General features: G+C 29.7%; 5 protein-coding genes across 5 annotated transcripts; 2 read left to right on the top strand and 3 right to left on the bottom strand.

Moving 5' to 3' along the window:
* On the bottom strand, positions 1-942 carry GO595_000293 (serine/threonine-protein kinase D3-like; the record flags this gene model as incomplete). The annotated part of the gene is made up of 1 exon (XM_067915889.1): positions 1-942. The coding sequence occupies one exon, from the start codon at positions 940-942 to the stop codon at positions 1-3; it is 942 nt and encodes a 313-aa protein (XP_067779748.1).
* Positions 943-1,371: 429 nt separating this feature from the next.
* On the bottom strand, positions 1,372-2,379 carry GO595_000292 (Acyltransferase family protein; the record flags this gene model as incomplete). Its single annotated transcript, XM_067915878.1, has 1 exon — positions 1,372-2,379. One exon carries the CDS (start codon positions 2,377-2,379, stop codon positions 1,372-1,374), a length of 1,008 nt encoding a protein of 335 aa, XP_067779747.1.
* A 340-nt stretch (positions 2,380-2,719) lies between these two features.
* On the bottom strand, positions 2,720-6,664 carry GO595_000291 (titin-like; the record flags this gene model as incomplete). Its single annotated transcript, XM_067915867.1, has 1 exon — positions 2,720-6,664. The coding sequence occupies one exon, from the start codon at positions 6,662-6,664 to the stop codon at positions 2,720-2,722; it is 3,945 nt and encodes a 1,314-aa protein (XP_067779746.1).
* A 977-nt stretch (positions 6,665-7,641) lies between these two features.
* GO595_000290 (uncharacterized protein) lies at positions 7,642-8,256 on the top strand (the record flags this gene model as incomplete). Its single annotated transcript, XM_067915856.1, has 1 exon — positions 7,642-8,256. One exon carries the CDS (start codon positions 7,642-7,644, stop codon positions 8,254-8,256), a length of 615 nt encoding a protein of 204 aa, XP_067779745.1.
* Positions 8,257-12,879: 4,623 nt separating this feature from the next.
* Positions 12,880-13,140, top strand: GO595_000289 (uncharacterized protein; the record flags this gene model as incomplete). Its single annotated transcript, XM_067915844.1, has 1 exon — positions 12,880-13,140. The coding sequence occupies one exon, from the start codon at positions 12,880-12,882 to the stop codon at positions 13,138-13,140; it is 261 nt and encodes an 86-aa protein (XP_067779744.1).
* Between the last annotated feature and the right edge of the window lie 827 nt (positions 13,141-13,967).

The following is a 13,967-nucleotide window of genomic DNA, read 5'->3' as shown; positions in this document are numbered from 1 at the left end:
TCACTCAGTAGGCCCATTCTGATCATCATACTGATCATTATCAATGAAACTATATTTGTTACTTACTTTTTCTTTAATAAATATTTCGTACTCAATAATAAGATTGTCTTTGAACCATTTATGTTCAAGTGCTTCAGAAGCTGTTATCCGCATTTCAGGGTTAAGGCATGTCATTCTTAGAAGAAGATCTTTTGCTTCTGGAGATATTTTCGCATTCTTTATCGTATTTATGATAATTCCATTCGATATTTGGAGGGTAATAACAATATCATCATTTCTGTTAAATGGTATTTGCCCTGTTAAACAATAAAAGAGAATTATTCCAGCAGACCATATATCGGCTGAAAAAGAATATTGGCTATTTTTGATAACTTCAGGTGCTAAAAACATGTGTGACCCTTCTTTGCAGGAATATGGCAATCTTTCTCGGATTTCTTTACTAAATGCAAAACCGGTTAGATGAATTATTGGTAAATTGTTTGAAAATGATAGAAGAATGTTCTCATAATTGAGATTGCAGTGGACAAAATTTGAGCTGTGCATATGATTAAGAACAACTAAAACTTGATACATTATTTGACATGCTTTTTTTTCATCAAAAGGATCCCTTTTAAAGCATTGGTAAAGATTTTCCTCTTGTTGGTCTGTTACGATACCTATGTATTCATTATCAGTGGATATGATTGTATCAATACAATCAATAACATATTGATAATCACTAAACCAATGAAGAACATTCAGCTCGTTTTGGTAATATGATATGTGTTCTGTATCGTTTTTGAAAAATTTGATTGCAACATAAGTTCCTCGATAGAAAGCTGACACAACAACAGAGTCGGATGTTGGAAGGGTTTTTTTGTATATCCCCGTGTAACAAATTTTTTGTTGATGGTAATCAGTTGTATCTACATATGTCTTTTTGGTTGGGTCGTCTTCTTCCATTTTTTTCTTCAACAGCATTGAAAAAGAATAATAAACAATTGAAAAATTTAAATTTAATCGAAAATTCTCAAAATTAATTCAAATTTCCATCGTTTAAGTTGTGAACGTTCACATCCCAAGAAAAAACCAAAAAAATCAATAATGAAAAAAAAATATTGCTATCTAATTCATGAATTCATGGTACAGATCTGTTCGAATTTGATCTATAAAAACCATTTTTTTTATAACCTCTTAAGCCAAATTATATTACAAATTAATATTAAAAAAATAGTTCAATTACATCAATAATTATTATTTGCGCAATTACTATCACCCGGCGATGTAATTCGCATATTTTTTTAGGATTCCATTCATCATTTGATATCAAAAAAAAAAAAAAAAATTCGTTGAATTTTAATGAAATAGCTGAAAGTATTTAGGCGTTATTGATCACAAAGATTTGCATTTTTGTTTATCAACTAACACCTTTTTCTCTTCTGGTTTCTTCTCATCTTCTTGTTTCTTAAGGAAGATTTCATGGCTTGTTCTGTCTCCAGCAAGCACCCCGAGGTAGTTTGCCATTATCAACTCTGCTTCAACAGCTTTTTCAGCTGGTGTCTTTCCTTTCATTTGTTCAACTGTAATTGGATCGTGGAATGTAAGGTCACACGTAATCAAAGGACAGCAAAGTACTTGCCATAAGAAGTCAAAGAGACTGTCTGAAAGCCAATTAATTGTTGCTCCGCAATATGAAAAATACATATGATATTGAAGAGTAACAGGTTGGATCATCTCGTTTGCTATGAATCCACCAGTTCTGAACTTGAAGAGTGCTGAGCCATTAGAAATCGTTCCTTCTGGTGCAATAGCTATTGGTGGTAAATTATGATCTTCCATGCACTTGACAAGGAAGTGAGAGTTTCCGTGTGTTGCACTTCTGTCAACAAAACATGTGTTTACGCTTGAGAATAATTTTCCGAAATATGGTACGCTTTTAACGCCTGATTTCATGACCATTGTAAATGGCTTGTAGACAAATATGAGTGGTCCGTCAGTAATGGAAGTATGGTTATATATTAAATTCCGAGCATCTTTATGTGGTTTTCCTTTAACGTTGATTTTAAACACACCAACTCCAAACAGCATAAGTCTGACAAATATTCTTGCAACAATTACTTGGTATTGATAAAAATGGTTTCTAATAAATGAAGGCATATAGTCAATTAGGTAAAAAGGTGATTCCAAAATAATAGCAATTAAAGAAGCTATCAATAAGAAGATAGCCCTTATCCACCCACCTCCAAAAATGAAGAGTAATACTTGAACAAGTCGATCTTTTTTAGAATACTTTACCGGAAGATGCATAGCAGCATATTGTTCATCATTTCTGGGGACGAGTTCGGTTTGGTGATGAAGTTGTGGGTTTTCTGGGGGCGCATCAAGCCTGTACCAAGGCATTAGAAATTTGATGACCTTGATATTTCAATAGGGTGTTGTTTTCACACTTCAAAAAGTTGTTACAACGGATTATTTTGAATGCTCCCAAACGGCCACAGAGATTACCAAGAATTGTGAATGATGACGTGTTTTCATGTAATTTGATTAGTGATCGGAACACTTTTTCAAAACGAGAAATTCAAGAATTCAATGAAGTAACGATTTGCTTCTGAATTTTTGGGTTCGGCTTCCGCAATCAACTTAAAACCTTAAAATGTGAAAAAAGATTTGCGATCCACAAAGAATAAAGTACCGTTTTTAAGATATGATGTTTATTAACGAAACTTTCAAATGACTTTTGTTATTTTTGTAAATATTTTGAGAAGTACCAATAATGATCAACACATTTTTCATTTTGTTTAATGTTACACCAATTATTAGCATTAAATCCATCAATGCTTAATTGATCTGAATTTTTGAGCTCAATTTTTGGTGGAACTTTAAGGACATTTTTAATCTTAAAGAATTTCTTAAATTTCTTTAAGTTAATATTGCTATTAAATTCTTGATCTTTATGATAGTTACTTAATATGAACATAACAGTGTCGCTAGAAACATCAGGAGAAATATCATTTTTCAATTCCGGATTTTCAGATATACCACCAGCCATAACCAAACAAGAAATAATTTGTCTGATAAATGTTAAAGAAATCCTTAAATCATTTTCAAATGCTGATAAAAATGAATTCCAAATTATTGAATTACCGAAACAAAATCTATCAGGATTCGAAATAATTTTGTTGGAGAGGTTAACATCAAATCGCTTCAAGTATTCGTTCATTAAATATTGATTAATTTGATCATTAAATTTAAGTAAATCTTTGTTTTGATTATAAATTTCTTTGAAGTCAATTAACAAAGAATCAAAATCAAATGTGGCTGTAGAAAATCTGTTAACAAGTAATTCGGACCTTGAAACACATGGAGTTATAACCGATAGAAGTATCGTTTCCTGAAGACGGTTAAGTTCGTTGGTAAACTTTTTGACTGAATTTTGATCGAATCTTTTCTCGTAATGTTTAACAAGATGCTGCAAGCATATAATTGTTGCCAAAAGTTCTTTTTGTGATGCGCCTGGTATAGTCGGGAAATCTATTGTAAAAATGGCTAAAATTGAATCAAAGTGTTCGTTGTTTGGATTAAGAAATCCTGTTTCAAGTATCGTGGAGAAAATTGGGAAAATATATCGAGTGGAATTAAAGCCGCGCGCAAACTGTGGCGGCGCAGCAAGTGGAGGCCAGTCGTGTGTGAGGATGCTGTGCATAAGATCGTCTGGTGCAAGATTTTCGGTTGGCGCAGTACGCGTTTGAAGTTGTGCATCTCCATCTGAAATGTCAGCATCGGATGTGTCGCTGGTGCTGCTGCTGTAGTCCTGCTGCTCTTCTTCCTCTCTCTTCCTTATTTCCTCTTCTGCTTTTCTTTGTCTCTCTTCCTCTTCAAGTCTTAATCTCTCTTCTTCTTCCTTTCTTAATCTTTCTTCTTCCTCAAGTCTTATTCTTTCCTCTTCCTCCTTCCTTAATCTTTCTTCCTCTTCTTTACGTTTTCTTTCTTCTTCCTCTTTTCTGATTCTTTCTTCTTCCTCTTTTCTTTGTCTCTCTTCTTCCTCTTTTCTGATTCTTTCTTCTTCTTCTTTTCTTATTCTTTCTTCTTCTTCTTTTCTTATTCTTTCTTCTTCTTCCTTTCTTAATCTTTCCTCTTCTTCCTTTCTTAATCTCTCTTCCTCTTCTTTTCTAAGTCTTTCTTCCTCTTCTTTTCTTATTCTTTCTTCTTCCTCTTTGCGTTTTCTTTCTTCCTCTTCTTTACGTTTTCTTTCTTCTTCCTCTTTACGTTTTCTTTCTTCTTCTTCTTTACGTTTTCTTTCTTCTTCTTCTTTATGTTTTCTTTCTTCTTCTTCTTTACGTTTTCTTTCTTCTTCTTCTTTACGTTTTCTTTCTTCTTCTTCTTTACGTTTTCTTTCTTCTTCTTCAAGTCTTAATCTCTCTTCCTCTTCTTTTCTTATTCTTTCTTCTTCCTCTTTTCTGATTCTTTCTTCTTCTTCTTTACGTTTTCTTTCTTCCTCTTCAAGTCTTAATCTCTCTTCCTCTTCTTTACGTTTTCTTTCTTCTTCATCTTTTCTTAATCTTTCTTCTTCCTCAAGTCTTATTCTTTCCTCTTCCTCCTTCCTTAATCTTTCTTCCTCTTCTTTACGTTTTCTTTCTTCTTCCTCTTTTCTGATTCTTTCTTCTTCCTCTTTTCTTTGTCTCTCTTCCTCTTCAAGTCTTAATCTTTCCTCTTCCTCCTTCCTTAATCTTTCTTCCTCTTCTTTACGTTTTCTTTCTTCTTCCTCTTCTTTTCTAAGTCTTTCTTCCTCTTCAAGTCTTATTCTTTCTTCTTCCTCCTTCCTTAATCTTTCTTCCTCTTCAAGTCTTATTCTTTCTTCTTCCTCCTTCCTTAATCTTTCTTCCTCTTCTTTACGTTTTCTTTCTTCTTCTTTTCTTAATCTCTCTTCTTCTTCCTTTCTTAATCTCTCTTCCTCTTCCTTTCTTATTCTTTCTTCTTCTTCCTTTCTTAATCTCTCTTCCTCTTCTTTTCTTAATCTCTCTTCTTCTTCCTTTCTTAATCTCTCTTCTTCTTCCTTTCTTAATCTCTCTTCCTCTTCCTTTCTTATTCTTTCTTCTTCCTCAAGTCTTATTCTTTCCTCTTCATCCTTCCTTAATCTTTCTTCCTCTTCTTTACGTTTTCTTTCTTCTTCCTCTTTACGTTTTCTTTCCTCTTCTTCAAGTCTTATTCTTTCTTCCTCTTCTTTGCGTTTTCTTTCTTCCTCTTCTTTTCTTAATCTTTCCTCTTCTTCCTTTCTTAATCTCTCTTCCTCTTCTTTTCTAAGTCTTTCTTCCTCTTCTTTACGTTTACTTTCTTCTTCCTCTTTTCTTATTCTTTCTTCTTCCTCTTTACGTTTTCTTTCTTCTTCTTCAAGTCTTAATCTTTCTTCCTCTTCTTTTCGAAGTCTTTCTTCTTCCTCTTTTCTGATTCTTTCTTCTTCCTCTTTACGTTTTCTTTCCTCTTCATCCTTCCTTAATCTTTCTTCCTCTTCTTTACGTTTTCTTTCTTCTTCCTCTTTTCTGATTCTTTCTTCTTCCTCTTTACGTTTTCTTTCCTCTTCTTTACGTTTTCTTTCTTCTTCCTCTTTTCTGATTCTTTCTTCTTCCTCTTTACGTTTTCTTTCTTCTTCTTCAAGTCTTAATCTTTCTTCCTCTTCTTTTCTTAATCTTTCCTCTTCTTCCTTTCTTAATCTCTCTTCCTCTTCTTTTCTAAGTCTTTCTTCCTCTTCTTTACGTTTTCTTTCTTCTTCCTCTTTACGTTTTCTTTCTTCTTCTTCAAGTCTTAATCTTTCCTCTTCTTCCTTTCTTAATCTCTCTTCCTCTTCTTTTCTTTGTCTCTCTTCCTCCTCAAGTCTTAATCTTTCTTCTTCCTCTTTGCGTTTTCTTTCTTCTTCCTCTTTTCTTATTCTTTCTTCTTCTTCTTTTCTTATTCTTTCTTCTTCCTCTTTACGTTTTCTTTCTTCTTCTTCAAGTCTTAATTTCTCTTCCTCTTCTTTTCTAAGTCTTTCTTCCTCTTCAAGTCTTAATTTTTCTTTTTCTTTTCGGTGCCTTTTATCTTTTTTCTTTGATCTTTTCTCTTCTTTTCTTGCTCTTTCTTCTTCCTCCTTCTTTAATCGCTCTTCTTCCATTCTTTGTTTTTCTTCTTCCTCTTTGCGTTGTCTTTCTTCTTCTTCTTTCTTTAATCTTTCCTCTTCTTCCTTTCGTTGTTTTTCTTCCTCATTCTCTTCATCAATAATATCAATTACATTATCAGTATTTGATTTTTGTTCCTTTTTACCCTTCTTCACTCTTTTCTTCTTTTTATGTTTTGTTCCACTTCTTTGACTTTCATTTTCTTGTTCATTAACTTCTTCTGTTTCTTTTGTTTCACTTTGCGTATCTTCTAATGCTTCTTCATCACCATTTACACTTTGTTCTTGTTCATTAACTTCACTACGTTTATGATGCCCTTTTTTCTTTTTATGTTTTCCTTTGTGATGGTCTTTGGATTCTTCAGGAATTGGAGCAACTTCAGATACATCCCACGCTGAAATTGGTATATGTGCATCTGGACGACCTACAAATGAAACATCATTCATATCTGCTTGTTCCATACTAACTTCTTCACCTTCTTTAACTAGCAAAAATGATGCATGTAAAAGTGGAGCTGTCGATCGACCGCTTTCCATTTCTTTGGAAACATAACATACATTTTTTGAATCATAAAACGGGGCTACATCAACAAGTAATTTGCCGTAAATTTTTTTCTTCTTCCCTTTTTTTTCAATTCTTTTTAATAAGATTGTAACTAATTTGGGTCGAACAGATCCATTGGATTTATTGATGTACATGGTACATGGACATTCAAAACTTGCATCAAGTTGAAGTTTATTTTCTTTATTTGCTGATATTTCATCTGTTGAACCTTTAGAATCGCCTCTTTCCCATTTTAAAATAAATTTGCTATCATTCTTAGTTCTTAGATCAACATATATTAATTTGAATTTTAATGTTGCTTTTACTTTTTTCCATTTATTCATGAAGAGTAAATAAACTGCAAAAAGCACTCAAAAAGTGGTATTTCAAATGGTATTTATACTGTTCCATATTTCAGTCTCCAATAAAAATTAGATATAATAATTTTATTTATTTATTATCCAGTTGGCTAAATTCATGAAAAAAATAAAAATATATAATTTATATCATAAAATTTCATTTACATCAAAAATCTAATTTATAAGAAAATATTAAAATTTATATGAAATTAGTATGAGGTAAACTTTGTATGATGTAGTTTTAAATGTAGTATAAAAATATATTATTTATTTTCGTAGAAAATAGTGCATTAAATTTTGTTTTGTTCTTTATTTTGCCAAAATCCGTTAACGTTGAAATTATTTGTAAAGTATTTAAATAACATGTAAAGTATTTAATTTCGCTTGATTTAAAAATGAAAAAAGATGCTGATGTAATTCCAAAATGGGTAAAAGAACAATCCTATTTGTTAAGGTCACAAGGAAGACTTATAATTCCAACAAAAGAAGATATTGATATAAGTTTTTTTCAAAATCCAAAATATAAAAAACAGCTATATCTTGTGAAACATTTGGATGCCAGTGGAACTTCTTTAGCATCTTTGGATGGCTTTATAAAGCTTCGAAATTTAATGACATTTATTGCAGACAATACGTTAATTTCAGATTTTAAAAATTTTCATGCAATTTCATCGGTTTCTAAAATTTCATTAAAAGGCACACCAATATCAACAAATCCCTCTTATAAGCTTTCGCTTTATCTTGTTTCTGGACAAAGTCTTAAAGTTATTGACGGAAAAAAAATTCCAAGTTCGATCATCAAAAAAGCTTCAACATATCCTCCAATTGTATCTAACCTTATTAATGCTGGATGGTTTGCTGAATATCCATGTCCTACATTTGAAAAGTTATATGAACTTTGTAATGAATACAATATCAATCAAAAATTAATGACTGGTGAAAAATTTGCATATGACAATAGCATCGGTATTGATGAGGAAGTATATACGGGTGATTTTGAGGAGACTATAGCCCTTTTAAGATTGAAGCATGAAGAAATGCTGAGAAAAGGCCAATCTCTTTTTGGAATTACAGATGTCGAAAATCAAGAAGCGGATGTAAAGGATCAAATTGTGAATATATTTGGAATCAATGGAATGGATCGTGTTGTCCTAAGAAATGAGGAAAACCTTATAGATCTGATTCAAGAATTGTGCAAAAAACATAATAACAAAATAGAGAAATAATAAATTAAACTGTTTTTATTAATAAAATTTACATTAATATGATATATTTATCTGAATAATCTCAGTTCTAATTAGAAAACATTTTTTTGCATCTTGATTTAAATCAAAACAATTGTTTATGAGTCTATGAATTATGTTTTGTGTTATTTCTTTACATTTTTTTAATTGGAAAAATTTTTCATTACATTATTATCCTGTATTTTGCATCTAGTAAATGTTTTTTTCAATAAATCTAGATTTTAGGAAATATATTATATAGAATCAAGTGCACTCCACGCATTAGAAAAATGAACTATGTTTATTGAACACAATTTACATTTTAAAATGTATGGCTTAACGAAATATTATAATTTCAAATATGCCAAAACATTCGTCCGTTAACAATAGAAGACATTGGGATTTTGGGTATCCAAACAGGAGGTTACAATTGAAATTGTCAAAAAGAAATTGAAAGAAACCGTATTCTCTGCCGGATTGAAACCTTTTCAATCAAATAATTGACATTATCGTTATTACTTTTAGAAAGAAAATTCTATCCAAACCGCTACGTTTCGCAACCATTTTATAATTTCTTTCAAATCTGATTGAAAATGTCTGGCGTAACACCAGGCGAAATCAACAAAATAATCAACATTCTTCACCGTTCATGTCAAGACAAAAATGAAAATGATGTTATTACGAACTTGAGAAAGATTATTGATACTTTAACCAAAACATGTGATATTTATTGCAATGGTAATCCTCCTTCAAAATCTTTAGAAAATGCAGTTGTTAATGCTTTTCGTGCTATCAGGCAATGCTTCAAAAGTTCTTTTTTCGATGTATTTCATTTAAATTTTGAAATGCCATCAATTGCCAATTCAATGCGAGAATTAATTGGCCGGATATCATTTCTTACGGATTCCGAGTTGTATAGAAAACTATGGATTAATACCTATAAAATTGTTACATATCTTTTTGATACTTCCAATATTCATTTTTGGCAAAAACATATTCAACTTGCATTTTTGCTAAACAGACGAAATATCAAAACAGATGACACATTTAATCTTCTAATCATTAAGTTTAAATTATTGTGTGAATATCTTCCTCGTCTCAAACCTGATGCAATATCATTATGGTGGGACCTCATTTCTACCTCACTTCTTGTTATTTATATACCATATCCAGTTGTTAATTATGATTCTGGAGTCATTCCGCATACAAGTAGTTTTCATCCTGCATGTCCTCAATCCATTATTGAAGACCTTTCCAAATTATTCCATAATCCCAATGTATGTAATGCATGTGGTCTTCGAAAGAATAGTCCTACAAATGCCATTGCATTAATTTATTTCATTCTTCAAGAAAGTAAAAATACAACTTCTACACAAGTACTCGAATGGTTTGCATCACTTTGGATTCCTCTAGCTAACAATCAATACAATACAACTGAGCCATTTGCGTTATTGAACATCTTCGCGACCGTTTGTCCTATCGTTCTTGTATTTTTGATGCAAATTATTGCCAAATATGTTTTATTATATATAACTCGTGATCCACAAAGCAAAACAATTCAAAGTTGGATTCGCTTATTTAATGTTATTTGGAAAGGCCCAATTTTATCACTTAAATTAGAACAATCAATTTTGAAATTAATCATTCAAAGGATTTATTTCGAATTTTATAAAAAGAATTCAGCGCTTTCAACAATGATATTTTTAACATTTTCATACGAAGCCAAAATTGTTGATTCTGATTTTTATAAAGAATTTACAAGTAACACAGAGTTTAATGAAACGGATTTAGTTATTTGTGGAAAGTTCTTAACGATATTAGGCATCACATTCTCTCCATTATTCTTTGGTTTTAATGAAGAAGGAGTTCGCAATTATTTTGTTAAGTTAAACAAACGAAAACAACGAAATTCAGAAGCGACAATACCAGTTGAAACGTATTTAGAGATATTTACAGATCCATATAGTTTTAGTAATATTATTTCAGATTTAAACATACAAAGAATCAATTCACGTTTTGAACTTGTTTTAAAAACGCATAAAATATGTATTATTAATATTACTAAACAAGATTATGATTATCAAACAGCGATATCATATTTATATTCATTATTAAAATCATTTCCACAAAAGCGTCAATTTTCATTATACATTTCAATATTAACATCATTTACATCGATACAACAAATTATACCAATTGTCTTAATTAAACATCGACGATTTGTATGGGATATGTTTATTACACGTTTATTTGATTATATGTTATATCATAAATGTACTACGCCTACATATCAAGCAATTGGATTAGCTATAAGTTGTGCAGGTGTAACAATTAATGATAAAAAGAACAATATCAAATACATTGAAATCTTATTAAAACTTTTAAGCACTAAAAATAATAATTATATTAAATCCACAATTAATCAATCACTTGAAGCTATTCCACAATTTTCACCTGAATCACATATATTAATACCATTTATATTACATTATATCTTACAAAACAAATTATCATGTAAAGACTTAGTATTAAATGATTTCATATATACAGCGCATACAATTATTATGTTAAATAACTCAATTAAAATACCAAATGATTTAAAAGATGTAATTAGTAAATGGAAAGAAAAAACTAATGACTTATATTTGATTGATGAAGCTTTATATTATTCAATGAATGAAAATAAACTTGGATTAATCGAAAGGTTCCAACGATTTGTAGAAGAAAACTCAAATTCTTTCTTAATATTTTTAGCAATGTTTTCAAATGAATTAATTTTCTTGAATACAATTAGTGATTGGTTAAAAGGAAAATTCTTGGAAAACTTAAATATTAATGATATTGATCCAGATTATTTCCGGATATTTTCATTTCTTTCCGATTATTCGAATTTAAATGTTATCGAAAGTATCGAATTCTTTTCGGAGTTCTTCCAAAAAATTGGTGAAACTTCAGACAATATAATCATTTCAAGTATTTTCACATTTGTTTATCGAATACCATTTTTGTTTAAATTGTTTTTATCCTTTTTAAGTAACAAAGAAACTAATTTTAATGAGAAATTCATTTTTTGTTTTTATGATGATACGATTTATCCGAAGTTTAAGCCAATAAATTCATTTGATTTCCATTATTTGATTAATAAAGATCGAATTATATCAATTAAAATCCAATCGAAAGACTCATTTGATTTATATTCGAAATCATTATATCAAACAACTTATTATCATGTTGATTCAATAATTAGTAAAAGTAATTCTAATGAAAATGATATAACATTTCCATTAATAAATAAAGAAGAAGAAGAAAATGAAAAATTCGAATTCCAAAAAGTCGAAAATGATAACTTCAATGATATATTTTCATTTTGTTTTGATGATAATAATAATAATTCATCATCAGATAACATCATAATTCAAGTTGATCCTTTATGTAATATAAGTTTCATATTTAATGAGCCTTCAAATGATAAACAAAATGATGAAAATTTGATTTCGAACATTTGTTATTCAAGTCAACAATTTCTAAATCAATTTTTCACTAATTTTAACTTAAACATTCTTACACATACAAATAAAATGAATACTTATCTTAAAAGTATTTATGATATGTCTCCTAAAGAACGTATTAAAATAGGAGTAATATACGTAGCACAACATCAATGTGAAGAACAAGAAATTTTAGCAAATTCTCATGAAAATTGTTCAAAACAATATAAAGATTTCATTCTATCGTTGGGGCGCACCGTCGATATTTCTTCACACAAAAAGTACTGCGGCGGTTTGGGCGATAAAAACGGTAAAGCCGTTTATTATAGTAATAATGACGTCGAAGTAATTTTTCATGTGGCTACTTTACTTCAACAAGATATTAATGATGACCAATTAATAGGTAAGAAAAGACATATCGGAAATGATAATGTTCATATCGTTTGGTGTGAAAATTCGGCCGGTTATAATACATCTGTTATTTCTTCACAGTTTAATGACTTACATGTTGTGATATACCCAATAAGAGGTGGATTGTTTAGAGTAGCAGTGCATCAAAAGAGTCAAGAGTTCAAATTCTTTCCATTGCCAAAAGATTCTCTTGTGAATGAAAAGTTATTAACTATGGTGGTAAGAGCAACTGCAATAATCGGTGACAGGATAATAAGAAAGAAACATGAAATGAGCGCAGGATCCGATTTTGAAGAAATGTATAAAATGTTGGAACAATGCTGACTTGTGAATAAAATAGATTGTATGTTTTACATCGTTGAAATGAATACTTTATGCGAAAAGTGGTGAGCAAAACAAAATCAATTTGAGAAATTCATTCGGATAATGAAGAAATCAAATCTGAGAAATCAGAAACAGATGAAAAGGAAGAAAACAAATCGGAAATTAATAAATTTGATTCTGACAAAGATGAAATAGATGAAATTCAAATTGAAAAGAGCGAAACAAAACAGAAATCGAAGAAATCGAAACAGACGAGAAAACGATGATGAAATTAAATCAGAGATTGAAGAAGTCAAAACGGAGAACAGCAAACTTCATACGAAAGATGAAATAATCGAAGAAATTCAATCAGAAAAAGAATAAATCAGCGAAAACAATGATAACGAAAAAAATCATTCAGAAGATGATAAAATCGAAGAAGTTAATGGTGCTGGAGAAATCAAATCAGAGAACAGCAAACTTCGAAGACGAAACAATCGAAGAAGTAAGTGATAATGCAGAAAATGACCAACTCCAATTAGAAGATGATGAAAATGAATCGGACAAAAACGAAAACGAAATTCATTCTGTTGACGAAACAATTGTTAACGCCGATGAAGAAGAAAATGAAGAAATAAGTGATGAAAATAATTCGGACGAAGAAGTCAACGATGAAATTAACTGAATTTCATATAAAATGTTTTATTGCGAATATATCTTTGTGTGATTAAAAATATATTATATGTCAATAACTTTTATAAATTTTTAACATAACAAATTATTAGGAAAAGATCATCAAATTTCTTAATATAACAAATTATCTCTCATCATTAAATTCTTGTTCACAATTATGTGATAAAAATTATTTTGTATCCAACATTCATCCTATTAGCTATCTAAAATTTATATATACACTCAGGTAGAAGGCTTTTCACACATATTACATATTTGCATATATTAAAATATATAAACAAGTTATAGCATTTTAGATTCAAAATATATATATATATATATATATATATATATATTTTTTTTTTTTTTTTTTTTTTACTAACTTCTAAATTTTTCTTTATAATCATCAGCAAATGGGTCTTCATCCATATTAGTTGTGAATGTATTTTTGAAATGTGTTTTTGATTTCAACATTGTTTTGTTCAATGTTCTCTTTCTCTCGTTCTTCACTTAAATGTTTTTAATGTCTGATTCTAACTAAAAGAATAACAAGTAATGAAATGACAGTAACAACACAAACAGAAATGATAATTACATGTTGATTTTCATTCGTTTGAAAATCATTTGAAAATGAAATTGTAAAACAATAAGAATAACAACTATAATAAGTTGAATAGAAAATGGTTGTATAATTATAATTATTAAATCCTGATTCAATATATGTATGTGATGATTTAATGTATAAAAATATAAATGAACTTATTATATATATAATTATTATTATCAATTGATATTGTTTGCGTGATATAATATAAATATGTTAAAGTACTTACAAATGTT

This window comes from Histomonas meleagridis (assembly GCF_020186115.1).
Source record: "Histomonas meleagridis strain 2922-C6/04-10x chromosome Unknown contig_1, whole genome shotgun sequence".
Classification (NCBI taxonomy): domain Eukaryota; phylum Parabasalia; order Tritrichomonadida; family Dientamoebidae; genus Histomonas; species Histomonas meleagridis.
Note: the sequence above shows the minus strand (reverse complement) of the source record. Positions and strands in the feature narration are given on the sequence as shown.